Source organism: Pinus tabuliformis, chromosome 5_1 (assembly GCF_031772625.1).
Source record: "Pinus tabuliformis cultivar Carrire ecotype Pingquan chromosome 5_1, CPIR1, whole genome shotgun sequence".
Classification (NCBI taxonomy): Eukaryota; Viridiplantae; Streptophyta; class Pinopsida; order Pinales; family Pinaceae; genus Pinus; species Pinus tabuliformis.
In genome coordinates, this window is record NC_142305.1 from 594,882,617 (window position 1) to 594,900,514 (window position 17,898).

The following is a 17,898-nucleotide window of genomic DNA, read 5'->3' on the forward strand; positions in this document are numbered from 1 at the left end:
CAGTAAATCAGGAGGGAGATAACAGATATGCTTTTGAGGGACAAGATATTACAACAGGCCATTCTTTCAGAGACTGCACTAGGAGCAGACAAGTACTTATCTTCACTAAAAACAATCAGTGATGTTGAAGTGTGAGTCTGCCAAAAAGGTACATTTATATTCTGTAATGTAAATACCATTTTATGTACCTTTCTATTTTTTGTGTTCTCTTGACATATCTATTTCTGTAAATATAAGAAGTATTTTTCAAATTTAAAAAAAAGAGAGATCATCCGTAATCTCTCCAATTGCCCTTCTAGAAAGATCATTTTGGACAGATCCTCGACATCATTAGTGGCATGTAATTCTCTGATAATCATTCTATTGGAAGAAAACAAACTCTTAGAATAGGCAAGGGTTCTCTACTCTGTCCATGTCCTTTGATCAGTATCCCAAAAACCATGCCACAGAAAAACACCCTTCTTGTTGAGTTCCCTTGGCTAAAATCTTGTGAGTTCTAATGCATTGTTATTGCATTCTCCAAAATCTAAATAGGATGGAAGGTGAGATCTGATCCCCTCCTATTGCCAATAAAGTCCCAGTAAATACACTTAGTCATGGGCTTCCAGGCTTCCCAAAGTTCAAACACTCTTGAGGACAAGAAATTCCTATATTCTGAAGTATTGAGGAGCACAAATGATTCCACATAGTGAAAAGTGACCCTAAATTATGCTGATATGACTGCATTACATAGAAATTGTGGATGAGTTAAGCTTTCCAAATGGGGCTCTCCAACAAGACTCCTTACTACCCACATTGTTGCCAGAATCTTCGATATCAATAAGCCCTTGTCAACCTTCTAGCTTTGGCATGATGCAGAGATGCGAAGAGAGACCCCATTATCTTCCATACTTAGCCTATAAGAATGCTCTTAAAATCTTCTCCAGCTTCAGAAATTGAGATTGGATTGGAAACCAGCAAGAAGCATAATACATGTGACCATCTTGCAGAATCTTGGAAGTGATGGTGAGCTTTCCAACAAAAGGAAGGTCCTTGTAATGCTAATGTAGAAGCTTAAGCTGCAACTTCCTCATGCACCATTCCCAAAATGAAAGCAGGAAAAGATGAATTCAATGGAAGAAATCAACTGGGCAATTGAAAAAATAATCAGAATGATGACCATAATGATAAAGCCCAGTTAATTTCAGACCCAGCAGAGGAGAATCCATTTCTGGTGCAAGAATTAGTTCCAGCTGTTGTCACATTGTCTACTTCCTAGTACCTGCATTCTTAGCGTCAATACGTATTCAGACAGTTGCAACACCAGTTTTTCTCTGATTTTTCCACAAAACCCAGTTAGTATTATGGTTTCCTTGACACCCACAATTTCCATAATTTCCACATCTGTTGGAACTGTCTCATCAGCCATGACTACATCTGATCTCTCAGAGGACTAATTATTTTTAACTATTCACAATCATGGGCTTTTTTGTTCTGAAGACAATGAGTTGAGTTCAGCAGTAAGTGGTGATAGCGTGCTTGGACCCAGACTGCAGCCCCTTTGGTCAGGGAAGCTGATGTCTCGATAATGTGACAGCAAGGTGAACTCTTACCTATCTTTCTACCCTTACAGGCCAAAACAGAGGGCCTTTTATTTGAGGAACAGTATGTTTGATATTTTTATGTAATTTTTAGCTTTCTCTACAATCTGCTTAATAACCTCTTATTTTATTTCATGTCAGATCCTGTGGGCGGTTGCCTCTATGGAAAACAAAATGGTTGCACAGTAAATCAGAAAGTCACTGAGGTAGACAATAAACTAAGGAGTGGGGATCAATTTCCAAATATCTCTTTTGAGTCTCAGAGTAATCCAGACAAATATGCTGCGGAGAAAGAGCTATATCTTGGTTCCCTCTGTGAAGTAAGGGACTCATCAAATCCATGGCAGTTTTGGATGATCATGTTGAAGAATGGGAACTTTGATACTAAATCTGAATTGTGTCCAGAGAATGGTAGAAAAGTCAGTCCGATCATTACAAGTAGGACCTTTCCGTGTTTTGGGAAAGGCTGCATGAATCAGCCTCTTGTGTACCACAACTGGACAAAGCCTCAAGAAAATGCAATTTATTCCTGTGATTCACAATCACCCAGTTTAAGGGGAAGCTTCTATGGCACTTATGATCTGAATGCAAGTCTAGGAGCTGACATTGATAATATTTCTTATTTTTCTGTTGTTTGGGAGAAGCAAGCTAGCACAGGCAGATGGATATTTTCCCATAAATTGAAAACGTCCAAGAAATATCCTTGGTTGATGCTGTATTTGCGTGCTGATGCCACCGAAGGATTTTCTGGGGGATATCATTACGACACTCGTGGGATGATGTTGAAGGTCTTTCCTGAGTCCTTATTTGTCTTACTGTTTAGTATTTAGGAAAATGCATTCAGCATACTTCATATGCTCACTTCAATATTTTTCGTTTAGTTGCCAGAGTCACCAAATTTCAAGGTAAGATTGACACTCAATGTTATACGCGGAGGTGGTTCAAATAGCCAGTTTTACTTGATTGATATCGATAGCTGCTGGAAGAATGATGGACAAACATGTGATGGTGAGGTTGAAACAGATGTTACTAGATACAGTGAGATGATCATAAATCCTGAGGTGACGAGCTGGTGTAGACCTGATAACCTTGCTGTCTGTCCACCTTATCACATGAATTCCAATGGTAGCAAAGTCTACAGAAATGATACAGCTCATTTTCCATACTCTGCTTATCATTTGTACTGTGCACCGGGCAAATACTCAACAAGATTTCCTTCCATAAAATTATAAGCAAGGATCATCTAACAATTGTTAATCGTCAAATTTCTGTGTGAGTGACTCTGGTATCAGAGATTCAGACTAGATGTAATTAGCCATCAATGTAGTATGGATTTATGAAACGCAACTCGGGTAGTTTGCTCCATGTTCGTTCGGGCTAAGAAAACTTAAATTTTAGTTTTGGATCCTTGCAGTTGCCTTCGAATTAGAGGTGCATAGATACCATTCTTTTTCAACAATTCCTCATGAGTACCACTTTCAACTATCTGACTGCCTGACACAACTGCCACGGTAGTTGCACTTTAGACTGCTGAAAGTCTATGTGCTATAACTAAAACCGTCTGTCCTTTTATCAATTGGTCCATGGCATCCTGATTAAATACAAGCAAGGGCATTGTTAAGGAAGAAAATAAGATCACACGAAAAATCAAGAGTAATAGAAGAACAAAGAGGCTATCATGGTTTGGGTCATGGTATCACCTGAACCAGGTATTCACTCTTTGCATCCAAAGCACTCGTAGCTTCATCCAAAAGAAGTACACGAGGATTCCTCAGTAATGCCCTTGCTATTCCAATCCGCTGTTTTTGACCCCCTGACAACTTCACACCATGCTGTCCAACAAGTGTATTGTACCCTTCTAGAAAATTTGATACAAACTCATGGGAAATGGCCATTCTCTGTATTTGTTGAGTCAGAAGTGGACAATGTTTCAAATTTAGGAGAATTCCATATTCATTGAAATAGTCAAATAAAGCAACTAATTGTACTCTCAATTTGACAATACAAGTCGCATGTTTCTAGTTCAAATCAAACGAGATTTAAAACATGTCTAAAGGTTTTTGAAATGTACGGCAGCATTTTCAATGTCAACAGTGCTGGCTCTGCCTTTCAGTCCATATAGAATATTGTCTGCTACTGAGCAGTTGAAAAGAACAGGTTCGTGGCTCACAATACTTACTTGGAAAATTTGCCAGCTGGTTTTAAATGAGTTCATGAAAATCAATTTTGCTTCCAGGTTGGTACTTTCCCCTGAAAAATCGAGTATAGTAAACATGAAAATAGATTGCCCCTTATTTATATCTTCTAAAAATGTCTGATTATAGTAGGCACCCGCATTAACAGGTGTAATAGATGAACAAATAGTAGATAATATCGACACATCGTTCACTGTTGATTCGAAACATGGTGCAACTCCTAGCTCATCAAACAAGTCTATAGTCATTGCCTGCAACCCAGCAGTGCCTCCACACACTCGTGGTTGATGCGTAGACGACAAAAACAATACATTCTTTAAACTTGTGTACTCTCAAACATTTCGAATACTCCATTGGACCCAAATTTAACAGAACCCCAAATCGGAATTACCTGTACTCCCATGGACCCAAATTTAGCAAATTCCCAAAACAAAATCAGATTATATGCATGGCTCATCTAAGGAGAGTCAAGATGGTTGCACAGTAAATCAGGAGGGAGATAACAGATATGCTTTTGAGGGACAAGATATTACAACAGGCCATTCTTTCAGAGACTGCACTAGGAGCAGACAAGTACTTATCTTCACTAAAAACAATCAGTGATGTTGAAGTGTCAGTCTGCCAAAAAGGTACATTTATATTCTGTAATGTTCTCAATCTTATCTTGCCAGCATTCTGCATAATCGGAACTAAATTCTTTTCAGAACTCTCAGTTGATGTCAAACAACTCTCCATTGAAAACTATGTGACTTGAAATTGCTGATTAAGGCTATGCATAGCATGTACCATATGTTGATGCTACTTGTATAATGATGGCATTTCAGGGAAACTAGAAAAAGCATTGTTGAGGCATTCACTGGACACTTTTGAAGCCAATTCTGAGATTTCTGCACTGGCAGCTTCTAGTCCAACAGAACCCAAATTTTGGCCAGCAACAGTTTCCCTGGCCTTCTCCAGCACAAACTACAAGTGAAAGAAATTGTAAGAGAGACGTGTGTGAGTTTGAGAGAGTGTGACAATGATGATGAAGATAGAGAGATACATACCAAGGTATTGTTAGGCATTTCGTAATACCATCCATTAACAAATGCTGGGAATATAGCCTGGGCTGCCCTGACAAAAATAAGCATCGCTTTCATTCCCATCCATTCAAAGGAGAAAAAATGGTCTCCTTAAACCCCAATATCAATCTAAAAAATCAACAAACACCGTAAGGGAGAAATTCAGTGTCATTGCAAAATTGGATATTCATATTTGCAATGGGGATTCATCTACACTTCAGGTCAGGTTTATCAAATAGGGCTTATATATCTACTATTTAAAAATATACCTTGCCTATTAGTTATCCAACCTGGCAGTCATATGAAGTTATTCAGAAGAATGCTAGAACACATCCATCTTAACATTGAAATTGTTGCATCAAGGAATTTGATAGCGTTAACCACATCATAGATCATGCATTAATATGGATTTGAGTAATTATACTAAATTATTCACTGCTAGATACATGCCATCTTAGTATTTCCACGAGTGCTGAGAAATACCAGAAGATAAAAGGCCAAGAAAACAAGCCCTGCTGCTCTTGCTGTGAGGCAAACATAACTCAAGTTGTACAATTGTTTGTTCAGTGGAATACAATTATAATCTATATAAGCTATTTGAAACATAGGCCTTATGACTGGCAAGGTCAATACAAATTAAAATCTGATTCTATTCTGCATTTGCATATGATGCAACATAGGTATTAGGCCTTATATCACCCTGGAGATCATGGTTTATTGCATCATCAATGTAAATAAGACATCGATTTGAAGAACAAGGTACTTAATTTTTAACAGCATGTTGTTCTCGACAACGTCATGGCTTATTCTGTGTGCCAATTTGCATACAATCTCTTTGCTTTTTCCAAGGAGTGATGTTCTTCACAACATATCTCCCTGTGGGTGTCCTTAGTTCAAGTTTGGTGTCATTGGTGCACACAAAAACAAGTTTTCACCAAAGTAATTATATAGTGAGCTAGTGGTAACAAGGATCTTCATATATGATACATGGAATTAACAAAGAGATTTTTTCCAAGATTTTGATACTCAATGGAGACGTAGTGGGTGCATATCGTTCTACAACATTCCCATCTTTGTCCACCAGAAACTTAGTGAAGTTCCACTTTATTCCATTACCAAAAAGCCCACCTTTGCCTAACTTCAAGAACTTGTAGAGAGGAGCTGCATTGCTACTATTAACTTTGACCTACATCACAGAATTTCTACTTAACACCAAGGATCCAATGAAGCAACCACATGGACTGGTTAAGTTTAAACTTTAAATGAATCCTATAGCATAAAGAGAGAAGAAATCCAAGAGGGTATAAAGATCAGAAGAGGCTGTCAGATTAATAGTTAATAGTTAAGAAAAAATTAATAGTTAGAGTTTCTTGTTGCTAAACAATTTCTTGATGGCTTAAGGGTTTCTCAATGGTTTCTCCAAAAGAGAATTTATTTTATAGACATTTTGAGTGTTGAACGTGAAATATCATTTTTGGTAGATGGACCCTTTAAGGAAACCAACAATATTTACTATAGGGCAAGTTCTTGCGTGTTCTTTCAGAGGATTCATGTTCATTTCTATGTGGGAGAGACCACTGGTGGATTCTAACATTCTGGCTGCCCTCGGCTGTGAATGTTTTATATGAAGGAAAAATACTGCATACAAGGTAATGATGCTGATGCAATCTTTCTGGAACCTCCACAACGAAGTTCTAGATGGTTTTTCTTTCCATCACTGATGGATTATTATTGGTGGCAGGCAGAAGGAATAGGGAAATAACTACTCTATTATGATTATCTTGTTTTATGTAAGAAGTAGTACTTTTACAGATTATGTTACATGACTGGACACTTCCTTTTAACCTAATGATGCCTTCTATATGCCCTAATAACCGATAAACCTCCTTACCTAATGCCCCTAATTGAAGGTAAGCTTGCCAAGAAAAGAGCTAGCTCTCTTGACTTTAATGGGTTGAAAGGCTTTTTTTTTAACAATTTAATGATATCAAGGACGAAGTTAAGGCATGGAAGTTTGGAGGGTTTTGTTCAAATCATTGTGTTAGTCATCTTTGGGATTATATCTACACAAAAATGCCTTGGTTTATCATGTTGTTATCCCACGAAGTGTTCATCTATTTATTTTACTTGGATATTCAGAGTGAATCCTTGTCAATAACAAACAAGAGGTGACATGTATTTCTGGTAGAGAATCTGGGTCACCAAGATATTATTCGGACTGCCAGTCTTTTTGTACACTGATATTATGAATAATATTTGGCCTTGTTTAAAGCAATGACATATTTCTCCCCTGAAATATGAATGTACAGAATTCTTATCTCTATTGTTCAAAATTTTTAAATTTGTTTGGAGAAAAAAATGTATATTTTACTTGTCAAGTTTTTCAAAAAGTTGAATTTTGAAAGATTTATGGGAAATAGTTGAACTTTTTACAACTGTTATCTCCTATTTACTATTTACTTCTCGTCATATTGTTCTGCCTTTTCTCTCTCTTTTTCTGTTCCCCATTTCATTCTCCTCTGTTTTCTATTTGCTTCTCGTCATATTGTTCTGCCTTCTCTCTCTATTTTTCTTTTCCCCCATTTCATTCTCCTCTGTTTTCTATTTTCTTTGTGACGAAATTCTTAGAATATTTTGAAATATTATATATTTAGAAAAATAAATTCCTCACTGCGTTTACGAATTCCAAATTCTTAGAATATTTTGAAATATTATATATTTAGAAAAATAAATTCCTCATTGCGTTTACGAATTCCAAATTCTTAGAATATTTTGAAATATTATATATTTTAAAAAAATAATTCCATGCTGGAAACTATTATATAAACCGCCCATTTCCGCGGATACATAGATGACCAAATTTTTAAAATATTTGTGCAGATTAGATATCTCAAATTCTGAAAAGTTGTCCTAGAAGCTCTCTCCCGAGGAAGGAGATAGTTTCGGATTTGTTGATAGGAATAAAATTTGATCTTAGGAGAGATTATATCATAAATATTCATGCGACACTAAAAATATCCAAAATATAATTAATACAACCGATCAAAACTCCATGCTCTGCTAAAATCGAGTTATGGAACACTTACAGGTACTAAGATTGTTGACCATGTTGATTCTCATTGTCATAGTTATAAAAAAAAACCAGCTACATCAAACCTATAAAGCAGAGTGCCCTTCATTAACCAACCATTTTTGTCATGTCTTAGCCTTGCCAGTACAACATTTGAGCGAATCTATTCACTAGCTCACTAGCTTATTGCGCAATATCACAGCTTGTACCGAATACGCTGCCACCTTTTCTGGTTTCGTGTCAAAACTGTCATCCTCTTTAAACCTTTCTCTCGATATATAAGAATCTGTCTAACAAAGGTGGGAAAATTTCCATTCATTAACAATTAAAGAGCATTACTTTATGCATTATTTATTACATTTTAGTAGAAAAAATTTATAGGAAAAAATTTAAATTATTGTTTCTGAGGTGGACTTTTTTGCTTTGACACATTTCTATTTTATGATACTAGGCTATTTTTTGAAAATCTAAAAAGGAAAATTACATTATATTCATTGAAATTGATATCTACATCTTTTGAATTCAAAAGTTTAAGGAATTTGTTTGAATTTAACACGTTTTATCGAATTATATCATTTCAATTAAAAGAAAAGTATTTGTTTGCATTTGTTAATTTCTTTATTTTTCAACCTCTTTTAACCCTCATAACATACTTTAACATTCTTGACCCAAGAATGTATTTAAAGTCTCACTTCGTTATTATTAACTAATTACGGGTTGGTATAATGTAAGTAATTTCTCTTTATCTTCAAACTTTGAATGAAATTTTGTCTATTAATTTTTATTTAGTAATTTTCTATATCTCATGATTCTTCTCGAATGTATAAAAGTATAATGTAAGTGATTTCTCTTTATCATCAAGCTTTGAATGAAATTTTGTTTACTAAATTTTATTCAGTGATTTTCTTTATCTCATGATTCTTCTCAAATTTATGCCTTACGGCGTTTCCTTTGCAACATCTGGTGCAAATGCTAGTTATGGTAGTGTGCAATGCGTTTTGTTATTTTTTTTAAAAATGTTTTGTTCTTGAAATCATCTCCCTAATCTATCATCATTCCCGCCTCTACACACGCTTCCTCTGCACAATAAACTTCCGCACAAGAACCTTCGCACAACAATCTTCTGTACAAAGACAAACCCCTGCACTATCATTCATCCCAACGTTATGCAATTATGCTCCTCCGAAGGTCCGGTATATGAAATCCATATCTATGAATTATATGTTGACAAATTAAATTATTAATATTATATGTTCTCCTGCACTGGCATTCATCCCAATGTATTTATTAGAAAATGAAAATGACGTTTGATATTTATAATAGATATTTGTATGACCATGACCATACCAATATAGCCGAGGGAAATGCCATATATTTTTATATAATTATTTAATATTAGTGGGTATTGGGTTGGTAAATAATTTATGAAAATTATGAATGAGAAGTCTAATTGTATGGTTTTACAGGTTTTAATCGTTTGAGTTTGGTAGAGAAAGAAATGAAAACATGTGGAACTATTTTGATTGGTTAATTATTGGAGTCACTTAAGCCTCAATATAACTTTTTAGTTCCGAAAATAACTTTTCGGTTCTAATCTATTGTTTATGCAGAGATTTCACTATGTGGAGAAAGCTTCCTCCGCTTTTTCCACATAATGAAAGCTCCACACAAGAAATGTTGTACAAGTGTAGTAACTCAAATCTAGCAGAATAATAAACATGGGCACCAACTACAATGACACTTATGAGGAATCCATATGGTTAAGTTGTTGAAGCTATGTCACTTAGGGCCAATAAATATCAATGGTAAAGATAAAATTTCACGTGATAGTGATCCTTTTTGCTTTGTGCAAGAGCCTTAGTCCCTATATAAGAAAGAGTGTAGTGTGTATTACTGTGTTCAGTACAAAACATCCGTGCAATGTAAGTACAATGAAATTGACTTACAATTGAAGGGGTTTAAACTGCATCATCTCTCAAGCTCGGAGATACGCATAAACCATTGCATCTCCATGGAAATATGCACATGATTCCATTTTCAAAGCGAAATGCAGATGAAGATACACTCAACGCACATTTCTGTCTACCCAAACTTTGAATTAAGGTGGATATTTTTCACTAAACTACTATCATGCTTATTAAAGCATTCAAAGTAATTACGAAGGAGAAATAATATAGTGATGGCATTTATACAACTGATAAAGAATTCTAAGAATAATTAACCTGCAGGTCTATAATTAGCGCTCTTACAACATTTGCCACCCACGACACAAATTCTTTTTCTAGATGTTGGACACTGATGTAGTGATATTGAGACGACCTTTGTTTGCACTCTCACATATCATGTTTTGACTGTCGAATTAAAGGCACATCAATCTCATTGTGGGGATCGTCATTTATCGCAGTTGGCAATGATGAATATGCATAGCTTTCCACACAGTGATCATCATTTATCACAATTGGCAGTGATAAATGTGTAAATTTTTTTTTACAGTGAAAGCTTCACATAGGCAAAGCTCCGCAATTAAAAATATAAAATAACAAAAAATCCCCCTTACATTTACATGTGATGGTTTCTCTTGCTTTCCCTAAATTGGCATTCCACTGCTCTTAGTCCAATAACAACTTTTCCCTTGGCTTGGTAGGAATATTGTTGCGCCTTCCAATTGTATCCAATGTTCACCATAGTTACTTGCATTTTCCAGTTGGAGATAGATGGTTGGCACATTAGTTTCACTATGGGAATTGACATCATGAGTTTGTGCGCACACATTCTCCTAAACATAACTATGTGAGGAAATTCAAATGTTAGGGTCCAACCCTAACCCCCTTATTTATGTAATAGGTTCGAGTCATAGTTATATTTAGTTAAAGTGTCAATAAATCCCATGTTAATAATTGTAAGTGGTTGACCTGCATTTAAAGAAAGGGACCACAGTTAGTTGCAAACGGGCCATGGTATTAGATAGATCATATTAAGAGAACCATGGTACTAACCCATGGTATTGCAAGTATGAATCCTATATAATGGATAGAGACTCCCCATTGAGGAGTGTTGTGTCTTATTTTGTAATCGAGCCCTACTCTATTGGAGGTTTCCCCCTCAAAGAGGCAAGTGAACATTGCTTTCATCTCTGAATAATAAAATACATGCTGTTATTTCTCATTTTGTTTTGTGTTTTGGGTTGTATTTCTTCGTATATTTGGTATTCTAGCATCTTCTCGCAGGTCAAGAGCATAACAAGTGGTATCAGAGCGCTTTCCAGGGCTGTGGTATCTCCATTTTTAGAAGATTTTTTTTTGGCTAGAGACGTGTTCTGGCATCTTTAAACCACAGGATCTGTCATTAAGCGCATAAACCTGCAGATTTGGGGAGGCATGCATGCAGGAAATACAAGAGGTGGTCACGCTTGTTGGACTCCCTTGTAACCCTTGTGGGTACCCCTTCGAGTAGTAGTGCATTAGACAAAACCGTGCACGGACTGTCTTCCACGTACCCTGTGGGTATATCGGAAGCCCCTAGGCTCACCTGAAACCTTGTCGTATATAAACCATCGGCTGTCTTGCTACTATATTACACCAAGAACAGCACTCGGGGAGATTACTCGCACGTATGATAGGGTAGTCAGGTAGTACGGCTAAGGGTATGGTTGATCCTCCTTAGATAGTGCCCCGAAAGATTGGGCCGAGTACTACTGTTGGACCCTTATGCATATTGCGATCTGTAGCACCAAACACTCCTTGAGACCATAGTTCCCTCGTCTCTCTGAAGATCACCCATTATCTTCTTTGCCAGATCAGATCTAGCAGTTGGAGTTCTATCGCTGCCGCAACAATTAGATCCAACAGTTCAGGGTTTACTGCCACAATACCATTCAGATCTAGCAGCTAGGGTTTTGTCACCATCGCAGTCCAACTCACATTCAGCAGTTGAGGATTTCATAGACAAATCTAACCATTTGTGTAGGGATGCTTTTGGCTCCTATACCCTAGGGCGATTCTCGCAGGACATTGGGCCCTCCCGGGATGCTTATTAGAGACTTAGCCCATAAGAATCATGATGACGAATTAAGCGAGGTGGTACCATTCACTTTTCGGCTTCACTTTTCGGGTGGTCCCAATTTTTTTCATAGTGACAACAAGTGACCCAGATCTGTGTATGGTAGAAACCAGAGCTCAAGCGATGGCCAATAGGAAGATGGAGATCATTGAAAAACAGTTGGAGGCTTTAACGGCGCAGGTCCAGACATTACAAGAAATAGTAACAAAGGGAAAGTCGGCATTACAATCAAAGCCATATGCTTTTAATGAAGGCCATGAAGGAGAATCTAGCCATCATCTTCACTTCCATGGAAATCACCAACATTCCCACCCTCAACCACCCAAGCTGGACATGTACAAATTTGATGGCTCTAATTTGGCAATATGGTTATCACAAATGGACCAATATTTCACTCTGAATAACATCATAGATGATGATACTAAAGTCTAAGCTACATGTGGGAGGCCTTTACTTGGACCAAGAGAGATGGCAATGGTGGCAATGGCATTAGAAATTCTATCCAAGGACAATTACTTGGTAGGTGTTCGAAAAATCCATTTGTGATCGCTTTGACCATGAATCTAATTTTGTGGGTCGTCTTAGTAAGCTTAGATAGACAAGCACAATAAATGACTATATTACAGCCTTTGAGACATTAGCCTTCCGCACAGTAGGCCTGGGAGATGAATTCTACTTGGAATGTTTTATAAATGGTCTCAAAGACGCCATCCAAGCCCACATCCAGATGCACCACCCAACCACATGGATGGAAGCTTGCAAAAAGGCTATTGAAGTGGAACATGCTTTAGCGACCCAATCACCTCATCCAGATTTCATAGCCAAGGGACGCCCCACCCAGGCTCAGGGCACTACCCAAACACTTAAGGTTCAAAAGGTGTCCCTCGCAAAAATGGTTGAAAGAAGAAACCAAGGATTGTGTTACTACTATGATGACAAATACTCCTTGGGGCATAAATGCAAGGAACCCAAATTCTTTCAAATTGATGCTACTAATCTCATTTCATCTGAGGAAGCCCCATTATTTGAGGGACCAGAGGAGGAAGATGAGGACAACTAGCAAGACAATGAGCTCCTAGCTACACCAGAAGAACCAATTAGCTCACTCCATGCTTTGGCAGGCATTTCTTCTCTCCAAACTCTCAAAATCAGAGGTTTTATTAAACATCGCCCTATAGTAGTATTGATTGATAGTGGTAGCACACATAACTTTATCCATCAAAGGGTCGCAGAAGCTATGTATTGTTTTATCAGAGCAGTCTCTAATTTCTAGGTCCAGATTGCTGATGGGGGGACAATGAAATTTGAAGGGTGTTGTGAAAATATCAAACTTCAGATGGGAGATTACCACCTAAAGTCCCACATGTTCACCATCAACATGGGTGGTTGTGACATTGTCTTTGGTGCTGAATGGCTCTACACACTAGGCCCAATCACAATGGATTTCCAGGAGTTACATATGAGCTTTAAGCAGAAGGACCACACGCATACCCTCCGCGGACTCCAAGCAGGTACTCCTTCTATCATCAGCTCGCATCGAATGGAAAATTTGTTAAAAAAGGGACATCATGGATTTATCACCCAATTTAATGCCATCAAGGCCATGCAACCCACTACTCTTCATATTCATCCTAAGATGCAACAGGTCTTAAACAACCACCTGCAGGTCTTTGACAAACCTCATGAGCTGCCACCTTGTAGAGGGGAACATGATCATAGCATCAATTTGGTCCCAGGGGCACAACCACCGAATGTGCACCCATATAGATACCATTTCACCCAAAAGAATGAAATTGAAAAAATCATCAAGGAACTCCTGGAAGTCGGTGTCATTCGTCCTAGCATCAGTCCTTATTCACCCCCTGTGGTCATGGTGCTCAAGAAATATGGGGAATGGTGCATGTGTCCATACTTCAAGGCCTTACAGTTAAATATAAATTCCCCATCTCAGTTGTTGATGATTTGTTGGATGAACTAAATGGTGCTCAATTCTTTACTAAGCTAGATATTCGCTCGAGCTATCACCAAATATGCATGAAAGAAGTAGACATTCCCAAGACTACTTTCTGAACTCATGAAGACCATTATGAATTCTTGGTCATGCCATTTGGTATCTGTAATGCCCCATCCACTTTTCAGAGCCTCATGAATCACCTGCTCAAACCATATCTTAGAAAATTTGTCCTCATTTCTTTGATGACATTCTCATCTACAACCTCACCTGGGAAAAACATCTTCAACATGATTTGGGCCACATTGTGGGGCGTGAAGGTGTTAGGGTGGATCCCAAAAAGATCCAAGCAATGCAGGATTGGCCCCAACCGAAGACCTTGAAGATTTGAGAGGATTCTTGGGTCTCACTCGCTACTATCACAAATTTACCTGCAATTATGGTCGCATTGCTAGACCCCTCACTCACCTTCTCAAGAAAAATTCATTCCTCTGGACTGATGAAGCACAATAGGCTTTCATATCTCTCAAACAGGCCATGTGTTCCACTACCGTATTGGCACTACCTGACTTCACCAAATCTTTTGTGATTGAATGTGATGCTTCAGGTATGGGTATTGGGGCTGTCTTAATGAAGGAAGGTCGACCCTTGGCCTTCACCAACCAACAACTAAGTGGAAAAAATTTGGGACAATCTACCTATGAGAAGGAGATGATGGCCATCTTACATTCAGTGGATACCTAGCGACCATACTTATTGGGGTGGTGTTTCCAAATCTGCACAAACCATCAAAGCCTTAAATATTTTTTGGAGCAATGACTATCCTTGCCATAGCAAAATAAATGGCTAGAAAAAATGTTGGGATATGATTATGAGATAATTTACAAGAAAGGGCACAAAAATGTCATAGCGGATGTTTTATCACGCCAATTTGTGGAGGACAACGCCCCGCTAGCAATCTCTCTTCCCATTCTAGATTGGATTGAAGAAGCCCGCAAGGAATGGTTTTCACATCCTTCGCTCTCCCTACTCATTAATAACTTGCAAGAATATCCTAATTCCACAGTGGGATACTCTTGGAAGGATGAGATTCTTTGCTACAAGGATAGAGTAGTGATATCACCGACATCCAGCCTCAAAATGCGCATTTGGAAGAGTTGCACTCATCTCCCACTGCAGGCCATGTAGGATTTCAGAAGACTTATGCTCGCACTTGTCGTTCCTTCTTTTGGATAGGCATGCAAATTGACATTCTTACTTTTGTAGTTGAATGTGATGTTTGTCAGCGCCACAAAGGAGAAACATTCAAGTCCCTAGGCACTTTACAACCATTTCCCATCCCTTCCTCAATCTGGACGAATGTTTCTATGGATTTCATTACTGGTCTTCCGAAGTCAGGCAACAAGTTAATCATCATGGTGGTTGTGGACAGACTTTCTAAGTATGCTGATTTTTGCCCCCTTCCCGACCCTTTTACCCCCACTTTGGTGGCTCAATCTTTCATGGACCAAATCTTCAAATTGCATGGCATGCCCACTTCCATTGTCTCTGATCATGACCTAATCTTCACCAGTAACTTTTGGCATGAACTTTTCAAGATACAAGGCACCCAACTCCAGCTAAGTACTTCCTATCATCCCCAAACTGATGGTCAAACTGAATCAGTTAACAAATGTCTGGAGACCTACCTCAGGTACTTCACTTCAGAAAAGCAACATCAATGGGTATAGTGGTTACCTTTAGCCGAATGGTGGTATAATACTAACTATCATGCCGCCACCAAGATGACTCCATATGAAGCAGTTTATGGTCAACTCCCCCCTTCACCTACTTCTTATATCCCTGGATGATCTGAGGTGCAAGAAGTGGATCAACTCCTATAGAACCGTGCAAGCATGCTAGCCCATCTCAAAGATAATATCCATCAAGCTCAGAATCGTATGAAGCAACAAACAGACCAACATCATTCGGAGTGCACATTTCAAGAAGGGGATCGGTTATTCTTGAGGCTGCAACCATACAAGCAAACATCACTCAAAGACAAGGGTCGATAGAAATTATCTCCAAAATTCTATGGACCTTATCAAATACTTCAGCGCATTAGAAAAGTAGCCTACAAGCTAGCCTTGCCACCCACTACAGAAATCCATTCCATCTTCCATGTATCGTGCCTGAAGAAAGTGGTGGGGAACAATTGCAGAATTCAAACCAGTCTACCTGAATTGGATGAAGAAGGTTCAATTTGGCTCCAACCTGAACAGGTCCTTGACAAGCAAGAATGACATCTGCGCAGTCGCATGATCAAGGAAGTCCTCGTCAAGTGGAAAGACACCTCTCCAGAAGATGCGACCTAGGAACCAGCCACTATTCTTCAGCAGTTTCCGCAACTTCAGCCTTGAGGACAAGGTTGTTTTTATGGGGGAGGGCATGTTAGGGTCCAACCCTAAACCCCTTTTTTATGTAATAGGGTCAGGTCATAGTTATAGTTAGTTAAAGAGTCAATAAAGGCCATATTAATAATTTTAAGTGGTTGACCCACATTTAAAGAGAGGAACCACAGTTAGTTGCAAACGGGGCATGGTATTAGATAGATGGTATTAAGAGAACCATGGTACTAACCCATGGTATTGCATGTATGAATCCTATATAAAGGATAGAGACTCCCCATTGAGGAGCCTTGTGTCTTATTTTGTAATCGAGCCCTGCTCTATTGGAGGTTTCCCCCTCGAAGAGGCAAGTGAACATTGCTTTCATATCTGAATAATAAAATACATGATGTTATTTCTCATTTTGTTCTATGTTCTGGGTTGCATTTCTTTGTATATTCGGTATTCTAGAATCTTCTCACAGGTCAAGAGCATAACATCAAAGAAGTTTTGTGGAAGTTTATTGTGTGTAGGACCTCTACACAATGAAATTCTCGCACAATGTTGTAACTTCGAACCTAAATTGAGATTTTGGAAACTTTGGCTAAACCATTCTTGACACAAATGTTAAATGTAGTAATTTGAAGTTTGCACATGAAATTCATTTTTGGCTTTGTAGATTTGGAAGTTCTTGCTAACAGATATGTTGGATAAGGCTGTCAACTTGCAATATTTGGGACCTTTTGGCATGTTCATGACATAAACGTCTAAAATTATGTTTCAATCATGCATTAAACCTGATATATTATTGACAAATACCTCTTTAATTTCCGCATTGTCTTAATTTGAAATGTTTTTTATACGTAAGAGAGTGGGACATACTATTCTCTAATATGTGGTGCACATTTTTGGTACAAACTTGAAATCCAAATTTGTACACATTTTGACAAATAACTTGAAAGGATATAAGCTAAATGTAGGGAATGCTTCCTCCTTTCGATTGAACATTGTGAGACTTAACATTGCAAGTCTACTTTTAAAAAATTATGATTGGAATTTTGAAGTGGCATAAGTTGGCCAGTTGCAACCATATAACTTTGAATTTACATGGGTTGGAATTCTAGTACTAGGGAGACTTAGTGAGGAGAGGGTAATTAATACTAAATTTTATTGTATCTCGAAGTAAATGTTGAATCTACTTGTAACCTAGAAAGTTCATGTGTGATGCTGTAAAACGCTTCTGTAGACAAAGTTGAGCCCTTGCTACCAATGACAATGGTTGCCATTGATGATCAAATGATCTTGTCTCGATTAGGATCTTGACTCGTTTTTATAATTTTTGACTACCCTTCTTTAAAGTTGTTTTTTTTTTGTAATAAATTAATTTAAATATTATTTATCAGAAACTAGTTGTTTAATATAGCGATTACTTATTAATATTTGTTTTCAATAAAGTAATAAACTGATATCACAATTTAAATATTATTTTTCAATAACTAGTAATATTTGGTTTTAATAACCTGGATGCGGGTGATAATCAAACCATTAATGGCGATTAGACGGATGGGTGGTGGGAGGACTGGCCACATGGCCACCTGCGTCTTCTCCCATGCCAA

General features: G+C 37.8%; 1 protein-coding gene across 1 annotated transcript; it reads left to right on the forward strand.

The window, feature by feature from the left end:
• The first annotated feature begins 809 nt into the window (after positions 1-809).
• LOC149166269 (uncharacterized) lies at positions 810-2,834 on the forward strand. Its single transcript, XM_089432520.1, has 2 exons — positions 810-2,368; positions 2,462-2,834. Exons 1-2 carry the CDS (start codon positions 1,715-1,717, stop codon positions 2,810-2,812), a joined length of 1,005 nt encoding a protein of 334 aa, XP_089288646.1. The 5' UTR covers positions 810-1,714; the 3' UTR covers positions 2,813-2,834.
• The last annotated feature ends 15,064 nt before the right edge of the window (positions 2,835-17,898 follow it).